The 19,177-nt window shown below is 41.9% G+C and overlaps 1 protein-coding gene across 1 annotated transcript; it reads right to left on the reverse strand.

The window, feature by feature from the left end:
• Positions 1 to 4,023: 4,023 nt before the first annotated feature.
• On the reverse strand, positions 4,024 to 5,773 carry LOC121989578 (UPF0481 protein At3g47200-like). The gene has a single exon (XM_042543703.1). The coding sequence runs from the start codon at positions 5,617 to 5,619 to the stop codon at positions 4,198 to 4,200; it is 1,422 nt and encodes a 473-aa protein (XP_042399637.1). The 5' UTR covers positions 5,620 to 5,773; the 3' UTR covers positions 4,024 to 4,197.
• Positions 5,774 to 19,177: the final 13,404 nt, after the last annotated feature.

Below are 19,177 nucleotides of genomic sequence, written 5' to 3' on the forward strand. Positions count from 1 at the left end.
GATATCTCTTGTTCTTGTTGTTGAATAAGGAGTAACAATTCTGGCCACATAATCTACTAAATTTATGTAAGTTATGTTCGACAATCTATCAAAGATTTTAGGAAATTAGTCGAATTTAAATTATACCAAATTAAATTCAATTTATCTATTGAAATGACCTGAGCTGATAATCTCAGACTGTCAATAAGGGTTGATTTCTGCCAAGTGCTGAGTGCAAACAGTAGAGCAATCGAGCAGATAGATCGGCAGAGCGGGCAGAGTAGCTGAGCGAGCAGACTGACTGAGAGGGCAGAGTAGTCGAGCGAGCAGACCGACCTAGCGAGTAGATCGGTCGAGTGGGCAGAATACCCAACCGGGCAGAGCAACAGAACAGAGTAGCTGATCAAGACAAGTGGCCAATCGAGCAGAGTAGCTGATCGAGTAGTACGGCCGAGCGGGTAGTGCGGCCAATCGGGTAGTGCGGTTGAGCGGATTACAGCAAATCAAGCTAAGTGGCTGGCCTGGCAAAGAAATCCGAGCGACAGAACGGGTGAAGCGACTGAGCAAGAGAGTGGACCGAGGCATGTGATGAACGCAATTTCCTTGAAACAGATTCGCCCCACCTCTGGCTATGCTACAAGGTTTTCTCGGGTTATCTATTTCCCAAGATTCAACGGTTAACAATGATACACGCCCAACACTGGTGGTCACGGCGAACTGAGAGATTCCTGACTACTATCACAAATACTCCGTTGAGCAAAAGATGCACGACAGAGGAAAAAGGGAAACATAGATGAAGAACTTCAGCTTTTTTGTGTCTATTTTGCTTAAGACTATGATCTTTCTTTATATAGGAGCATCATCCTTCACCTGCATTGAATGTCGAGTAATGACCATAGTTAGTGCTCCATTATCTTAGCTTCTTGAGTAGCAAATAAAAAGAATCCATGCAAAATGTTGATTATTCCATTTGAGTAAATTTTACTTCGGCATTCAGCGCGTAGTGCTCGCACATGAGTCAACTTGGTTTAGTGCAATCTGAGCCGTAGATTTACACCCCCCTATGTACCCACACATGAAAGAGAGTCTCTCCCTATGCTTTTGCTCACATCATCAATGCATGTAAATCAATATAGACAAACAAATATACCTTAAAACTCCTAATATGGGACTAAAGTCTTATTCACAATGGAGCTTCTTCCTTCTTCCGCCTTTTCTCCATTCACATATATCCAACAATCCCCCATATGAATGGAAATAAGGTATGTGATAACATTCAACAGTTGAGTCCAGTATAGGACAGATAGATTTTACCTTTTGAACATTTCCTTGTGAAGATCTGTTTATTTACTGGCTGAAAGTAGACGTGATTTCCTTGAACTGTTCTGTCGTCTGTGTAAGCATTGACATATCTCATCCAAAACTCTCCCTGATACAACTCAATTCTCATGAGTGTGTTCATTCTTGACTATGAATACGTCTGATTCTTTAAGAAGTTCTAAAAATTATGTCTCCAATTCTCTTCAAAGCGACCACACTTCTTTCTCACATAGATGATCTCATAAGTGGGATTTCCTTTACACCAACATTTCTCATCGACATCAAGTCCTTCCTTCACAATGAGCTTGCAACTAACTCTCTGTTTAAACTCTTGGTTAATTGATCTACTAGGTTATCTTTTGACTTCACATAGTCAACAATGATAACTCATATTAAGAGTAATTGTCTAATGGTATTATGTCTACGACTTTTTTTTAAAAAAATATATTCTTAAAATTTTATCAAATATTTTTTAACTCAAATTTAACTAAGTTACTTTTCAAAGTCAATAAACTTTCCCTTAGCTAAACTTCTTTCCAAACTTAGTTTTTGAGCAAAACATATTTTTTAAGAAAAGATTTTTTTAATCAAAAGCTAAGTTCTTATAAGCTTTGTTAACAAATCAATTTTTTTTTTAGCAAAGTATTGTCAAACAACATTTTCTTACTCCTAATTCCCTCATAAATTTTTTTTTTATATGGCACAGGGGGAGAGCTTAAGAAAATTCAAATCGAAAAGTCAAGTATAAAGAAAATTTTAAAAAGGAGAGTTTTTTACGAAGGAGGAATTTTTCACTTAAATTTATTTATGATTGCGCTATTCTTAAATTCTTTATAGCATTATTCTTTATTCTTTATATCTTTTTACTTAACTTTGAATTTTTGTTGTTATAATCAAAAAATGGGAGATTGTTGGTGCGGGAAACATCCAAGGATTGGACCTGAGTTTTGATAATGACAAAGGATTCAAAGTTAAGGTTATTTGTGATCTAATGTGTTTGAATGAGTTTGCAGGAAAAGCCCTAAGATATCTTAGGCAAAAGTCCTAACTGCGGTTAAGTAAGCAGAAAATCCTAGGGGGTGGTAACCCTAGGTACTCGGGGGTGGTAACCCTAGGCGGAAAGTCTTGACGGGTCGGGGTCGAGGTCTTCGGGTAAAAGTCCTAAAGTCGGAAACTCTAGGTGAAAATCCCGGTGTCGCGGATCGGGTGGAAAGTCTGAGCGTCGTGGAGCAGACGTCCAGCGGAAAGACCTGAAGACTCGGACGCTGAGCAAAAGCCCAATCGATCTGGAGGATCGAACTGGCAACAAGTATACTCTCCTGAGTGGAGTAGGTGAGGATGCGTTCCTCGCTGAGGGAACAGTAGTCGTCGGTTTGACCTAGGGTTTCCGGACGAAAATCCGAAGTCAGAACTGGACAGTCCGGTGACTGTCAGATAGTTATGTTTATGTTATTATTATGTACTAACTTTGTGTTGCAGGGTATGCTTGGTATTTTGGGACTAACATATCTTACAGGGAAAAAGTGCAAGTTTTACCTCTGATGAACAGTACCCGAGACGCCCTCCATGGAGCTTGGAGGCCCCTCGGGTGCAAGGACTGAGGAGTCTACGCAGCGGAGCTGGAGGCGCCTCGGACGACCTTGGAGGCGCCCTCAAGGACATTGGAAGCGCCCTCAAGAGGATAAGCTACGGGAGTTGTGAATCTTATCCACGCTATAGATCCGAGCCTTCGGAGGCCCCCTCGATGATTTATATCAGCTAATCTCGATCAGTAGCTTGACACAATATTTTTTAAGCATCATGATTCATTTGTTTTATTTATAGTGTTTTTTTTTTTTTTTTTTTTTTGTGGGATGTGCGTTTGTCAAAAGTTCTCGGTAATAAGGGATTATAACAAGAAATATAGTAATTTTCAAAAAAATGATTCCTTGAATTGTCAAAAGCAAATCTGTTTTTTTTTTTTTAAATTTGTTTTATATTTAATATTTATTTTTATTGTATATTGATGCCTGCAATAATCTATGCTAGCCACGAAAACGTGGGCGGGCCCCGTTGGTCACCAATAGGTAGTCGAACATCGGATGTGAACCTCAACCCGCTCGGCGATAAGCTTCCAAATTGTCTATGATCACATATTAATCAAATTAATTAAATTCTAGATAAATAAACTATGGTCCCTTCATCTACCCTGACACCGCATATCCATCCAATATATTGTTGAAACCATGTGACATGTAATCAATTTTCAGAACACGGATTACGGAGGATGCAGTCCATATTGATATGGACCTTTATTCCATAAAATTTCGTCCCCGGATCATAATGTCGCAGTAAGACATCTAAATTGTCATTTTTTTTTTCATAAAACTTAAGGTCAATTTTATCCTCATTATTTATCAAACTGAATGATATTAACTTTTGTTTTAATTGCCAGAACAAAAGTATTAGGGTCAGTTTTCAATAGGAGAAAAATATCTTGTTGAGGATCTCATCTTTCCCATTCAAAAGATTGAGCAAAATTTTTCAATAATTTATTTATTTGTATCTCAGAACCGACCGTTTCAGTTAAACTATATGATATCAATTTTTCTCCAAAAATAGTATTTTTTTTTTTTTTTTGCTTGAAAGGCTAATTCCAATAAGCTTATTGGAATCTATCAGATTTCTATTTAATTTGGTATGAAACTCGAATCATCTTCATCCTCACGAGAGCACCGGGAAGAATCCCCATACCTATCAGAGTTCTATTTTGGTGTTGAAACTTGAAGCACCTTCAAACTTAATTTTACAAAGTTATTACTATTCGGATTTCGGACAATCTCGTTCTTGTAAAATGAAAAGAAAAGAAAAATCGAAGTTTAATTGGAGACGAATTCAAGTCGGATCGATAGCTAAATTCTACGGCGGCTGATAGTAACTGAGGACGGAGTAGATCGTCTGAACTATTGTGAGAACGAAGAGCAAAATGGCGGCAACGACAGAGATCACCGCCCAGGGGTTGCCGAAGTAGGCGTGGTTCAGCGTCGCCCGCCACTTGTTGTACTTCTTCTCGCAGTGCTTGGGAACGTCCTCGAAGACGGCCCGGAGGTGCCCCTTCGTCGGCTGCACCACCACCTTCTTGCACAACCTGTTGAACAGATCCGCCACGTCCTTGTTGCTCCCCATGGCGCTCACCAGGATGTCCGCCTCCCGCAGCAGCGCCACGTCCTCCCGCGTGTCGATCAGGCAGTCCATCAGGTAGGCGAAGTCGGTGACGTGGGTGCCGCGCTCCGGGTACAGCTGCTCGAACGCGATCAGGTTCCGCAGGATGGTGTTCGACACGTTGTAGGCTCGGATCCGGGGGATCTCCAGCCGCCCGTTGGCGAAGGTGACGTCGAGGAAGCTGTCGGTGTCCAACTTCCTGACGATCTGCACACCGGCGTTCTTGAGCTCGCGGGCACAGGGGACCGTCGCCGGGGTAAGCGGCGTGAAGACAGAGTCGTAGTTGATCTTCTTATCCGACTTGCGCCCGAAAGACGACGCCAGCAGAGAGTAGGGCGCCGGGCTGCTGCGGAAGCTTTCACTTCCTGCCTTAATTAAATTAGCCTTGCCGTGGGAGCTTTTGTCTGAGTTAATGGCATCGGGGGCTTCCTGTATGCAGGCGTGCAAGAGATGAAGGATGTGATGCGATCTCCTGAGCGCATCCGGCACTTCCATTTTGTCCGGCAGCTTCCTAGTTCTTCCCGGGAGGAAGTCGCCGCCGAAAAAATTGAGCGCGAGCGGCTTCAGGGAGTACGCCGCTTTCTCAGGGTCTACGAAACTGAGAAAATCCCTGAGAAGAAACAGGGGAAGCTGGTTCTCCAGCAGCAGCATGTCCAGCCTCAGGTAGTACTCCGCCCAAGCCGAGCTAAAGATCGGGTCGTGTTCTTCATCGTCCATCTCTAGTCGTTCCTTTCCCTCCATCCTCTCCGTGAGACCGAGGAACAACTCCACCACGAAGCAGCCGTCGAGCAGCATCATGTCGACGAACTCGTCGGAGCTCATGTCGACGGTCTCCGAGTAGGCGCTGCGCGCGCGGCGTTCCACCGCCCTGACGTGGCTCCGGCAGTCCTCCAAGGTCTTCTTCGGCGTCGTCCGGGCGACGAACCTCCGGAGGTACTGCGGCTTGAGCTTGTCCATGGCGCGCAGGTGGGGCTCGCCGCGGTGGTAAGGACCGAGCGAGATGATGTTCGGCTCGTAGGCCTCGCTGTCGGCCCGGCGGATGACCTCCGGCACTCGGAAGATGGTCGGCTTCTCCGTCCGCCATGGCTTCAGCTCTTGCCCCTTCACGTCCTTCGCCATCACCGGCTCCGATCGTCCAAGCAAGCCTGCGATGGATCTCAGAAAGCGTGAATTCCAAAGATTCTCGCCAGAATAATAATTACAACCACAACTCAATCAGAGGATCAGGAGCAGTATGAATCGGCCACGTGGAGAAGCCAATCCTCTTTCTTTGTCGCCTACAGACTCGATCGAGGATTTATAGTTTTTCAAGAGACAAAAATAAATTTTTTTTAAAAAAAGACTTTTTCATTCCTGATCGAGTAAAAAAATCTTGGAGTCAGCCTTCAGTATTGCCGTCTGTTGATTATTCGTATTAAAATGATTATCATAAAGGATAATATTAAATGGTTAAAATTTGATCAGTTAAAATTAATATATACAAGTATATATATAGATATTTTAGTAATATCATCTATATATATTAATTACATGTATATAATTATATATATTTTAATTGAAGCATAAAAAATTTTAATTGATCAAATTCTGACAAACAAGAATTACTGATCCATCCACAACTTAAAGGAAGCAAATTTCACTTTGCCCGTGGCCGAGTGTTTACTTTTTAGTGTCTCAGTTGACTATTCACTGAGAGACAGTGACTTAAAAAAGGCTGTGGAAGTGGATGCAATGCATGGTGGATGCCAGTTCATGACACCGACACCGTCTGAAAATGGCCCAGACCGGACCGCTTTTATTGGTTGAACCGGGCATAATAAACTTGGATACTTGATGAACATAAAATAATTAATCATGTTATAATAAATTTAGTTAAAATTAATTTTTGATCATTTTAAGTTGTTTGACTATTTTAAAAATATTTACATTTAAATTTAGTTTTAAAAAATCTAGCATATTGATTAATTTATTAAATAGTTATTTTTTAATATTAAGTATTTAGATTTTATAATTCGATTAATTTTAAAATAGACGATTACATAATATATGCCTTGTTGGGACAGTGCATAGGATGTCACCAGATAACACCTTTTTTATATCTTTTCCACGTGTACTAATGCAATCATGTATAAATATAATTAATGGTCGAAGTAGGTAACCGTTACACCCAGCCCCCGGTCTTTGTAAACGTTTTTAATGGGTAAGGCGGCGAATTATATTTGCAAATAAAAACGAAGTAGTTGTTTTGAAAAAGAAAGATTAGCTGGACATTCAGGTTGGAGGGGTGGATCACAAACATGGAGTATTTATGTAATAATGTAGTAGACATAAATATTTACTCCTAATGTTCCCAATTGATGATAAACATTCATTTTATCTAAATTTTAAGATTAGATTCATTATATTAAGATTTTAATTAATAAATTTATTTATTTTAAACATGTTTTATTCATGGCTGTGTCCTGTGTAGGGTCTAAGCCTAGCAAGAAAGAAAATTGGACCCGTTATTTCCGTAACGTATCCGGTCAAGACACATCCAATTTGTAGTGGTCTACATATGGTTCGAATCAAAGAATTCAAAATAAAGCCGGTTTGGTCCCCTTCTCTGCTCCCCCTTCTTGTTAAACGCATCTCCCAGGATCGAGAAACCCTTGAGCGCGCCTTCTACTTTCCTCGATTGAGATCCGTCAAGCCGGCACATGCTTGGTCCTAGTGGTCCCGAGCGGGAGCAGCAAAGAACTGCAAAAAAAACCTCATCCTCCTTATTGGATCGAAATAGATGAGAGGAGAGATGAATTTTACGAGTTTAAAAATTATTCTTTTCTTAAAACAAAGTAAAGTTACAATGGAAATAAATAAAAACATAATTTAATTTTTACTTGATTTGTAATCCAATTATTATTATTAGGTCTATGATCCTTGATCGCTTTTGAATAGATAATCAATAAAATTTTTATTTTTAAAAACTTTTAGAGAAAAAGACAAACTCATACAAGAAAGGATAATAACAACACCACTATCTCCTTATAAGAATGCAAGTAATAAAAGAATTATACTGGCAACAGATAGTATAAGCGTCAATTGTCGAACAACCTCTTGATGTCGTAATAGCAGCACTTGCACAATCGTAGCACCTGGAGATGAATGAGTTGAACAGATAATGAATTCAGAGCCTCAAATCTTGAGACTTTTTTATAGATGGTTTTCAGTTAACTGAATCCTATCAGTCGACTGATCCTTTTTCAGACGACTTGCTAATCCTAAGTTTCCTTCCTTATTTGTTCAGATCTAATATGATCGATCCTCTTTTTTACAACGATTTGAATCTCTCTATATTTATCCACTTGGATTGGTTGATTGATTCTCCTTATCAGTCGACTTATCCCCTTAGTCAATGAAAGTTTGTTTTTCTACAAAATAAAATCAGCACAATAATATAATAATAATGATCATATAAAATAGAATTAGATATCAAATATTATGCATGAATGAGTTAGACGGTTAGAATTGTTTAATCTCGACTTGAAAACCTCCATTGATTTCTTCAATTGAATCATCGTTAAAGTTTGTCCAGACTAGTATACGACCTCATTATCTTTTCAAAAGAACCACTTTATTCTAGGAATTTACTTTCATTTACCCATCAAACACCTAGTCCTTTAGACCTATTTAAACTTTATCAGCTCAGTATTTGATTGATCTGTCAAAACTTTCTTATGATTTAATATCTAATCCTCTTTGACCTATCAAATCTATCTTACTAGATGTCTAATCTACTGACTTAGTTGGACTTTTTACCTAATGTCTACAATCTATTAAGACTTCGTGCATTACCTAAGATTTGGACCAATTGATCGACTAAAATTTTCTAATTGAGTTGAGCATTCTATTAGATTAACTTTAAATATTTAACAATATTAAAATATAAGTTATATTCTGATACTCTTTGTACAAATAATCTTCTTATATGTTTTTTTTTTAATGTTTGACGACATAATTCAAAGTTCAATTAAAAATAATATCTTCTTAAAAGCAACTCCCCCTTTAGTCTCTCCGAGTTTAACATTTTGAGAGATTATTTAAGAATATAAAAAGGATTTTTAAAACTTAACTTTCACTTCTCTTCCCGTTAAAAAATCATTTCAATTCTCTTCCGCTTGTTGATTACCTCTTCTCCTATAACCATGCCTGTGCAGATCTAAGGTTTACTGTCAACGTGTAGACTATTTCGAAGAAACGAATTGTAAATCATAATCAAACGGCCGAAGAAGCAGATCATGTGCCCAAGGAACTTATGATGACACCTTTCCTCGCGACGGGAGCGAGTCGAGGCCTCACACCTCCTTGTACTGACCTTGAACCTCTTGTCCCCTTGTGTTCCATAATTTTGGCATTACCCGCTAGGAGTTTGCCCTTGCCCGAAACTAAACCTACTTCAGTGATTGTCCGTTAACTCCTATCCCGTAATAGGCCTATTTTAGTGATTGTCCCAGTTGGGATGCATCGCCACTCGACCCGGATTGCGTCACGCATTAACCACTCTTCGTTAGCTAACTCTTCTTCTCCTATCCTCCTATTAGAGAACTCATCTTCTGCCTTGCCTTGATGTGGCGGTAAAGAGGAGTCCTTCTGACACGAATCAATAGCTATGATGGAAGTCAAAATTAAAACGGTCAATATTAAGGCTTAGAGGCTCAACAACGTCGCCTGAGCGAGAGGGGTTTATATAGGCCGATCGAAGGAACCGCTGTCCGATCAGCCATCTGGATGAAACAACGTCTGGTCAACCCGATCAGCAGGAGAGCAGGTCGAGCGGGCTATCCGTCCGGCTCGTGGTATGTCGTTGACAGTGTAATGAACCAATATAAGAAAAGAGAAAAAGACGAATACGTAATAAGGGGAAGAGAAATTAAAAGTGAGCACTCCATCTATCATTGAATGCGGAGAAACCAAAAGAAAGATGTTTTCTGTCTGCAATTAATATCATTAAACAAAGGCATCGGAAGGGTCACTAAAACAAGTATAAAAGAATATGCTAGGTATGAAGAAAGGCAAAGATTCATCTCCGTCCCTATTATTTTCGATTCCTCTTCTTCTGTTTCTAACTTGAGCGTCGGAGGATCAATGTCAGGGACACTTTCCCTAGTTTGGTTTGTTTTGCAAATAGGAGCGAGATCTTCATCCAGTCAGCAGAACTGACACATCCCCGACTTTCCAGCTTCACGCCTTCGGACAGGATCATTTTGGCGCATCTGTGGGAACGTATCCTGCATCCAAATGAGAAGATGGAAGACGCTGGATGACTCACAACATTGTCGTTGACGCAAGAGGATCTTGACGTACTAATACAGACTCAAGTGACGAAGATATTGGAGCAACAACAACAACAAGCGCTGGTTGATCGCCAAGCGCACGAGCCTGCAGCCTCCTTGATAGGTCGCCAGGCTGCGCAAGGGGACCGAACGGAACAACTTTCCATTCGAGACTCAAACAAGAGGTCGATTGACACCTATGGGGAGGGAAGCACCTCATACGCTGATCCCCTTACACCGAGCACTGTTATGGACTCCAGCAGAAGAGAGGACCTGAGTAGACAGAGACTGGGGATCTTCCTCAGATGAGGCACCCACTCGAGAAACAAGGAAAAGGAAGACACCCAGAGAGGATAATTCGCCCGAGCGAGTCAATCAGTAGTTTTCGGAGGGGATTCTAAATGACCCTATGCTGAAACATTACACTCCACTTATGATCGGGGAATATAATGGAGCGACCGACCCCAATGACCACTTGGCCAAGTTTGATAACACAACCACACTTCACCAGTACACGGATGGGGTGAAATGCCGAGTCTTCCTCACCACATTATCTAGATCGGCACAACGTTGGTTCAAGCAATTGCCGAGCAACTCGATCCACAACTTCAAGGACTTCTGAGCGGCCTTCCTGCATCACTTTGCTAGCAGTCACCGCCATTAGAAGATGAGTGTAAATCTATTCTCACTGAAACAAGGGCCCCGAGAAGCGTTAAGGGCATATATTCAGCCCTTCATCAGGTGGCGATGGACATCCTGGCAGTCTCCTAGGACGTGTTGGTGAACTCCTTCACCTAAGGGCTCACCGAAGGAGAGTTCTTTTGATTACTCATTCGGAGGCTGCCAAGGGACTTTGACCACCTATAAAAGAAGGCCAACGAATACATCGACGTGGATGAAGCCCAAGCGGCGAGAAAAAAGGAGGCGCGTGCCGTGTTAGAGTGTATACTAAAAGTCTAGCTTTTTGTATAAACATTTATCTAGAAATAAGAATCACATTAGTCAAATGTCTACATTTATACTAAGTGTCGTTGTTCAATTAATTTATATTGTAGATAACATGGTGTGTGGTGTCACATACAGAAAATCATGTTATTAGTTCTTTATAAATTATAAACAGTTGCTCACGACTAAAATGGATAGGGGCAAACCATTGGAATAGTCGTAGTGTAATTTGGTATTAGTTTATCTTGACTATAAAATTACACTAGTACACTCAGAGTGTATTGAGTTGGACCATTTAATGTAAGTTTTTTTTATACTGACTAAATAAAAGAACAAGACCTTTGTTATTATGGTAGTATGTGCTCTTAATCATGATATAATAACAAGCACATATACTTAATATTCATTTTTTTAATTTATCAAAGGGTGTGATTTAGTTCGATAAATCAATAGGCCCGATAAGTTAGGAAATGATATTATTTATTTGGTGTGTTGTTGATTATAGAATGAAACTGTGTCCTAGTAATCTAGGTTGATAATGTCCTCAAGAGGAGCTCATAAGGATTGTTATGTAAACCCTGCAGGTGGACTTAGTCCGACATGACAATAAGGTTGAGTGGTACTACTCTTGGACTAAGATATTAATTAAAGTGGGTTGTCAGTAACTCATTTAATTAGTGGACATTCGACATCTTAAACACAGGGAGATTAACACACTCGTGATAAGAATGAGCCCAAAATATAATTTGGGATTGGTGCGGTAGTTTAATAATAATTCTTTAGTGGTATGAATTATTATTGATGAAATTAAGTTGGGTGTTCGGGGCGAACACGGGAAGCTTAATTTCATCGGGAGACCAAAACCAATTCCTCCTCTCGGTCCCTATTGTAGCCTCTTATTTATAAAGCCTTATATCCACCAAATACCCAACTTCTTACCCACCCTTAGGTGGCCGGCCAAGCCAAGCTTGGAGCTCAAGCTTGGGTCAGCCAAGCCAAAGGGTTGAGCCAAGTGGATGGTCGGCCAAAGCTTGGAGCCCAAGCTTAGGTGGCCGGTCATAATTAAATAAAAGGGATTTTATTTTAAAATATTTCCTTATGTGGAAGCCATGGTTTTAAAAGAGAGTTTAAAATTTAAATCTTTCCTTTTATAACTTTCTACAAAGGATTAAGAGAAAGGTTTGATATCTTTCCTTATTTGTAGTTAAAAGGAAGATTTTAATTTTTGATAAAACTTTCCTTTTTTGTAACCATGCTGATGATTTAAAATAGAGTTTTAAAAAATTATAAATCTTTCTTTTTATAGCTTTATACAAAGGATTAAGAGAAAGATTTGATATCTTTCCTTATTTGTAGATGAAAAGAAAGATTTTAATTTTGTTTAAAATTTTCCTTTTTGTAATCATCCACATGTTTTAATAGAGGGATTTTAATTTATAAAAGTTTCCTTTTATAACCAACCATGAAGGGAATTTAAAAGAGAAATTTTTATTTTAAAAATTTCTAAAAATAAATAAAGAAGTTTTAATTTTGTTTTTAAAACTTTCCTTATTTGTGGAGCTAGAGGTGGCCGGCCATGATAAATGATTAGAGGAAATTTTAATTAAATTTTCCTTTCATTGGCAAAGAGAATAAGGAAGTTTTTATTAAAACTTTCCTTATTTGCCAAGACCAAGGAATATAAAAGAGAGGGTAGAGGTCACTCACCTCACAACAAGATAACTCTCTTCTATTCTTCTCTTTTCTTCCTTGGTGTGGCCAGCCCTTAGTCTTCCCTTTCTCTTCTTCTTTAGTGGCCGGCGGCATCCTCTCTTGGAGTTCTTGTGATGACCGGATCTTGCTTGGAAAAGGAGAGAAAGAAGACTTTGTTCTAGCATCCCTTGGAACTTGGAGGTTGGTGGCCGAAATTTGCAAAGAGGAAGGAGTCTTGGTGGTTCTCATCTCGGTAGATCGTCGCCCACACGACATCTGAGATAAGGAGAGGAATACGATACAAGATCAAGAGGTTGTTGCTTACAAAGAAAGGTATAACTAGTAATTCTATTCCGCATCATACTAGTTTTCTTTGTATGGATTTTGAAATATCAAACACAAGAGGCTAATGATTCTAGATTTTCAGATTTGTGATTCGAAGTTGTGTTTCTTTGTTTTTCGATATTGTGATTCAATTGTTCTTTTTTGTTAAACCTAGGGTTACTATAAGGAGATTAAATATTAAATTTCTTTGAAAGATTTTATCGAGGAAGTGGTGGATGATCTCATACCCAAGAAGGCCAAGTGTCTCTCTATGTTTGACCTGAGAGCCGATCTCTGAAATAAATATTTAATCAAATTTGTAACATGAGTGGATTTGGATCAATAATGTTAAGTATCGTTTGCGATCCAAGTCTAAACCTCTAAGAACATATAAGATAAATTTGGAATCAATAATGTTAAGTTCTGTTTGCGATTCCTAATTTAATTTCTAAAGAACACAATAGGTTGTTAGGAAAGGTTCAAGACTTGTACAAAATTTTTGTACAGGGGAACCGATACGATATTTCAAGTAGCAACCAACATGCCGAGCCCGCAAGAGTATCTAAACGGCGTCAGCCGAGCAACCATCAACCTCCCAAGGGTCCTCAATCAAGAGGAGCCCCTCCACACGAGCTCAGGACATATGTCGTACATCATGTGACGGTTGCTCGTCCAAAGACTATAAAAGGCAAGGTGTGGACGCCGATGTTCTGCTCCTTCCACCAGTCGATGATGCACAACACCTGGGACTGCTATGACCTGGCAGCCAGCAAGCCAACCCCACAGGGATATCACCATCGATCACCATCACCTGATCGGCGACAAAGGCGCCGATCAACCCTCCATAGGGAGGGAGAAAGGACAATGCCCGAACCACACCACCATCACCCTCAGCGTCGAAACATTCGAAGTCCCGCTCAATGCTTCACTGAGCGGAATGAACCGTCGACACGGGAGGAAGAGAACCGGAGTAACGCCACTAGGGGGGAGATAGGTATGATCGCAGTAGGGTCGACCGACAGAGATTCTAATCGAGAAAGGAAGTCGCATGCTCGGCGACTCGAGATACACCTTATTGGCTGCAGTAAGGAGAAAACTGATGGACCCAAAATTAGCTTCGGCCCTAAAGACTTAAAGGGAATAGAGATCCCTCACGACGATGCATTGATCATCCGAGCGGTAATTTCTAATTATACAATCCATTGAACTTTTGTTAATATAGGGAGCTCGGTAAACATCATATACAAAAGGCATTCGATCAGTTGCTAATCAATCGGAGCGAACTACTGCCGATGACGACCCCGCTCTACATTTTCACAGGAAACGAAGTGTTACCGATCGATCAGACCAAGCTAGTCATTTCACTTGGCGAGGAGCCCCTGAAGAGGGCAAGGACCACACACTTCATTGTGGTAGATGCGCCGTCAACATATAATGTTATATTAGTTTGACCGGTCTTAAACGAGTTTCGAGCGGTGATGTCCACCTACTGCCAAAAGATTAAGTTTCCGGTGGACGACAGGGTAGGAGAAGTGAAAGGGGATCAATTGGCCACTTGGCGATGCTACATCGAAATGGTCAGATCAGAAGCAAGGATCGCTCGAAAAAATACGCGCTTGGAGGTTAATGCCATCATTGAGAAGCCTCCTGCACTAGTTTATGAAGAAAATGAGGAGGTCCAGATCCACCTGAGCTAGTCGAAGATGACCACCTTCATTGTCGCCGATCTGGAGAACAAGAAAAAGACAAAGCTCTCTTCTTGCCTTAGCCAGAATCATGACGTGTTCGCCTGGTCAACCCACGAGCTCCCCGGAATCTCGCCTAGCATAATGCAGCACGAGCTTCATGTCCAACTGGACGCCCGGCCGGTGAAGTAAAAGAAAAGGGACTTCAGTATAGAGCAAAATCTGATCATCTGGACGGAGATAGAGAAACTGCTGGAGGTCGGTCATATACGAGAAGTTCAATTTCCAAATTGGCTCGCTAATGTGGTATTGGTCTCCAAGCGAGCAACAAATGGCGGGTTTGCATCGACTTCCACAACTTAAATAAGGTGTGCCCGAAGGATTTCTACCCGTCGCTCCGGATAGACCAGATGGTGAATTCTACAGCAGGCTGCTGATCTGCATACTTGACACGTATCAAGGCTACCACCAAGTATCGCTTGCCAAAGAAGATCAGGAAAAGGTTAACTTTATCACGACCGATGGAACGTTCTACTATATATAACGTCATGCCACTCGGACTGAAGAACGTCGATGCCACCTACTAGAGGCTCATGAACAAGGTGTTTCGAGAGCAGATCGGCTGCAACTTGGAGATATACGTCGATGACATATTAATAAAGTCAATCTGAGCTACTGATCTATGTGCAGATATCAAGGAAACATGTCGAACCTTGAGGACATATGGGATGAAGCTGAACCCAAGCAAGTGTTTGTTCGACACTAAGAGTGGATGCTTCCTCAGATATATTATCACTAAACGAAAGATAGAGACGAATCTGAGCAAGATCAAGGCCTTGCAAGACATGCCAGCACCGCGCAGCTTGAAGGAGGCCCAACGATTGACCGGGCAGATCACCGCATTGTCCATATTCATATCTAAGTCATCCAATCGAAGCTTGTCGTTCTTCAAGGTGTTGCGCCGAGCGACTAAATTTCATTGGGAGGCGAAGTGAGATCGGCCGTTAGAAGAGCTCAAGGATTATCTTAACTCCTTGTCTGTGTTAGTTAAGCCGAGCGCCGGGGAGCCGCTTTGGATCTATTTGTCATTCGCCGAGTATGCGGTCGGCTCAGCATTAGTCAAGAAGAACAGCTATGAACAGTAACCCGTGTACTTTTTAAGCCATATATTGAAAGATGTCGAATCCCGCTACATTGGTTTGGAAAAATTAGTTTACGCTTTGGTGCTTGCCACTCGAAACTCCGCCCATACTTCCTCACTCATTCGATCATCGTCATGACCAACAGTACCCTGGGAAGAGTCCTCCTCAACCCAGAGTCGTCCGGGCGGCTAATCAAATGGACAACTGAACTAAGTGAGTTTGATATTCAATATCAACCTCAAACGGTGATCAAAGCTCAGGCCTTAGCTGATTTTGTTACAGAGGTCTAGAACGTCAAGCTGGTAGTAACTTGGAGAATATATGTAGATGGTTCGTTCACTCGATAAGGCAGCAAGATCGACATTCTGCTTATTTCACCATGGGAAGATCGGATGCAACTTTCCATTCGGCTGGATTATCGAGCCACCAACAACGAAGCCTAGTATGAAGCCTTGATAGTCGGCTTACAATAGCACGGCATGTCGGAGCCACAAAAGTCCTCATTCACTCGGACTCTCAGCTGGTCGCCTCAAGATTAGCAGCTCTCGACTCAAGTTATATATAAAAGCTTTCAAGAAGCTGATGATAAATTTTCAATAGGTCACTATACAGAAGGTTCCCCGATCGGACAATCAAGTAGCAGATGAATTGGCTAAGTTAGCTAGTTCATTATCACCAGTTGTGATCAGCCAGCTAATCAAGCAGGTCTCATTGGTGGAGCATATCGACCGGATGGAGGGAGTGATCTTCTCAAGCGACTGGAGAACGTCACTGATCGAATTCCTCCGATCGGGTAGCACGCCAGCCGATCGAGAGGCAGCATGACTATTAAAGAAGAGGGTCGGATGATTCACCTTGGTCGGAGATCAGCTGTATAAGAGAGTCATCTCCAAACCCCTGTTCAAGTGCGTTGGACCAACAGACGCAGAGTACATCCTGCAGAAAGTGCACCATGGCTCCTATGGAAGCCATCCGAGCGGTCATTCGCTGACTTGAAAGATTCTCCTTGCTAGATATTTTTGACCAACTCTCTAAAAGGATGCCGCTCGGACAGTAACCACATGTCCATCCTGCCAAAGGTATCATAACATCTTGCACCGAGCAACCAAGGAGATGAAGACATCTATGGTGTCTTGCCCGTTCGACCAATGGGGCATGAACATCGTGGGACCGTTTCCTATGGCGATCGGTCAGCGACGGTTCTTGCTCGTCGCAGTGGACTACTTCTCAAAGTGGGTGAAGACTGAGCCACTAGCAAGGATAAGTGAGCAAATGATCATCAAATTCATCTGGCAAAACATCTTGTGTCGGTTCGACATCCCCATCGGCTCGTCTTAGATAATGAGAGGCAATTCGTGGATCGGAGGCTCAGGGAGTGGTGTGAAGGTTATGACATCCATCAAGTCTTCACCTCAATAGCCTACCCCCAGAGCAGCGGCCAAGCGGAAGTCACAAGCTAGGAGATCCTTAGAGGCTTACGAGCTTGGCTCGACCACGCAGGAGGCAGTTGGGTCAACGAGCGACTGAGTATCTGATGGGCACTTCGCATGACTCCAAAAGAAGCGATCAATGTAACACCATTCCAGCTGGTGTATGGAGGAGTGGTGGTCCCCGTGGAGGTTAGACTAGAATCTGACCGGGTGCAACTCTACGACGAGGGAAATACCAAGCGGAGGTTAATGGAGCTCAACTTGGTGGATGAATCACTGGATAGAGCTGTCGTCCGACTAATGGCATACCGACAGCGGATGAGGTAGAACTACAACCGAAGGATGATCTCGAGGTCTTTCTAGGTCAGAGATCTGGTGTGGAAGAAATCAAGCAGGTCGGTGATGTCACCAAACTCAAGGCACCAAGTGGAGGACCTTACAAGGTCATACAAAAACTACGCTCGGGGCCTACTACTTGGAGGACAAAGACGGAAGGTGGCTCGAGCGGCTATGGAGCGCGAATCATCTCCAACCCTATAGAACCGGATGAGAGGTGCGTAAGTAAATCTAGATGTATTTGTGCATATGCCTTCTGGATGTAGGGCAGACATGAATAAAAAGTAAAGTTTTCCAGACTCTTGAGATGATCGGCTAAGTTAAAAGTCGAGCGGCGACTATAAACCCTTGTTACCGTCAACGGTCAAGCAGCAACCTTAAACTCTTGTCGTCATTAACGATCGAGTGGCGACCTTAACCCTTGTCTTCGTCAACGGTCAAGTGTTGACCTTAAACTCTTGTTGCTATCAACAGTTGAGTGACGACCTTAAAGTCTTGTCTCTGTCAACGGTTGAGCGGCGACCATAAACCCTTGTCTACGTCAATAGTCGAGCGGCGACTATAAAACCTTATCTCCGTCAATGGTCGAGCGGCGACCTTAAACTCTTGTCATTATCAACGGTCAAGCAACGACCTTAAACTCTGCATCTACATTAAAAGCCGAGCAACAGTTATAAACTCGAGACCGATAAAAACTAGCTCATCCAGGCAATTAATATAACGTCGATCGGTGGGCCACGGAGTCACACTGATAAAATATTTTGCTTCATGGTAAGTGGTTCGCAGCTCGAACCTTGAGCAATTGCGCAATGAAAACATCTAAAAAATATGAAAAGGAAAAAACTGAACGGCGCAGAACGAAGGATTGACATTAAATAAAAAGGTCTGCTGAATGGGCAACCGTCCATTAATACTCTGATAAAACCTACAAGCACATAAAAGGACAATACAGAATAACTCATCATTCGCTCAAGCAAGCTCACTCCAAAAAATCCAAAACATCGTCGGGCAGCGACTCAATCAGTTTATCCCAACTGTTGACCTTGCTTGTTAGAGCGGAGGGGAGGTAGTCGCCTTCCTTCAATTGATCGAGTATCCCGTTGATAGCAAGGTTGAATAGACGGAGTGCCCGATCAGTGACCTTGTCGTTAAAAACATTCGAGCAGATGTAGGCCTGCTTTATGAGATCGAATCTGCTTGATTTGGCTCCCTGATAAGTCTCTAAGGCCGCTCAGGAGGCCTTCAACTCTTCCTTCAAATTGACCAGCTCTTCATCTTTGGCGTCGAGCTGGATTTTCGAGGCGGAGCGTTCGACTAACTTACTCTCCCTCTCGGCATTTAGCGAGGCCTCCACATCCTTCAAATTTTGAGCCAGCACCCAAAACTCATTATTTTTGATCTCTAAGTCCTCGATGGCCCGGAGCTTTTTGGTGTTGGCCAAGTTAAGCTTGAACTCAAAGGAGCTAGCCTATTTATCAAGCCGAGCCAATTGAGCAGTCTGTTCAGCGCCTTTGTTCTTCTTCGCTTCCAGCTACTCGAAGGTCTTACTCAGATCAGCTCTTAGTTGAGTCATCTCAGCACTCATCTGTAAGAAACTAGGGCGCTAAACACATGAAATTGCAGCAAAAAATATCTAGTTCCTTATCAAGAGGATCCATGTGCAGGGAAGAATAAACAAGCATCCTATACTAAGTTTCATGATAGTTATACTTTTGGTGTGTGCACGCGATCTCCCGACAGCTAGGATCTCAGCACTATCAAGCGTTCATGCCTCTAACGGTATCCACATGAACAAGCTTTTTGTTTGTCTC

This window comes from Zingiber officinale, chromosome 6B, assembly GCF_018446385.1.
Source record: "Zingiber officinale cultivar Zhangliang chromosome 6B, Zo_v1.1, whole genome shotgun sequence".
Lineage (NCBI taxonomy): Eukaryota > Viridiplantae > Streptophyta > Magnoliopsida > Zingiberales > Zingiberaceae > Zingiber > Zingiber officinale.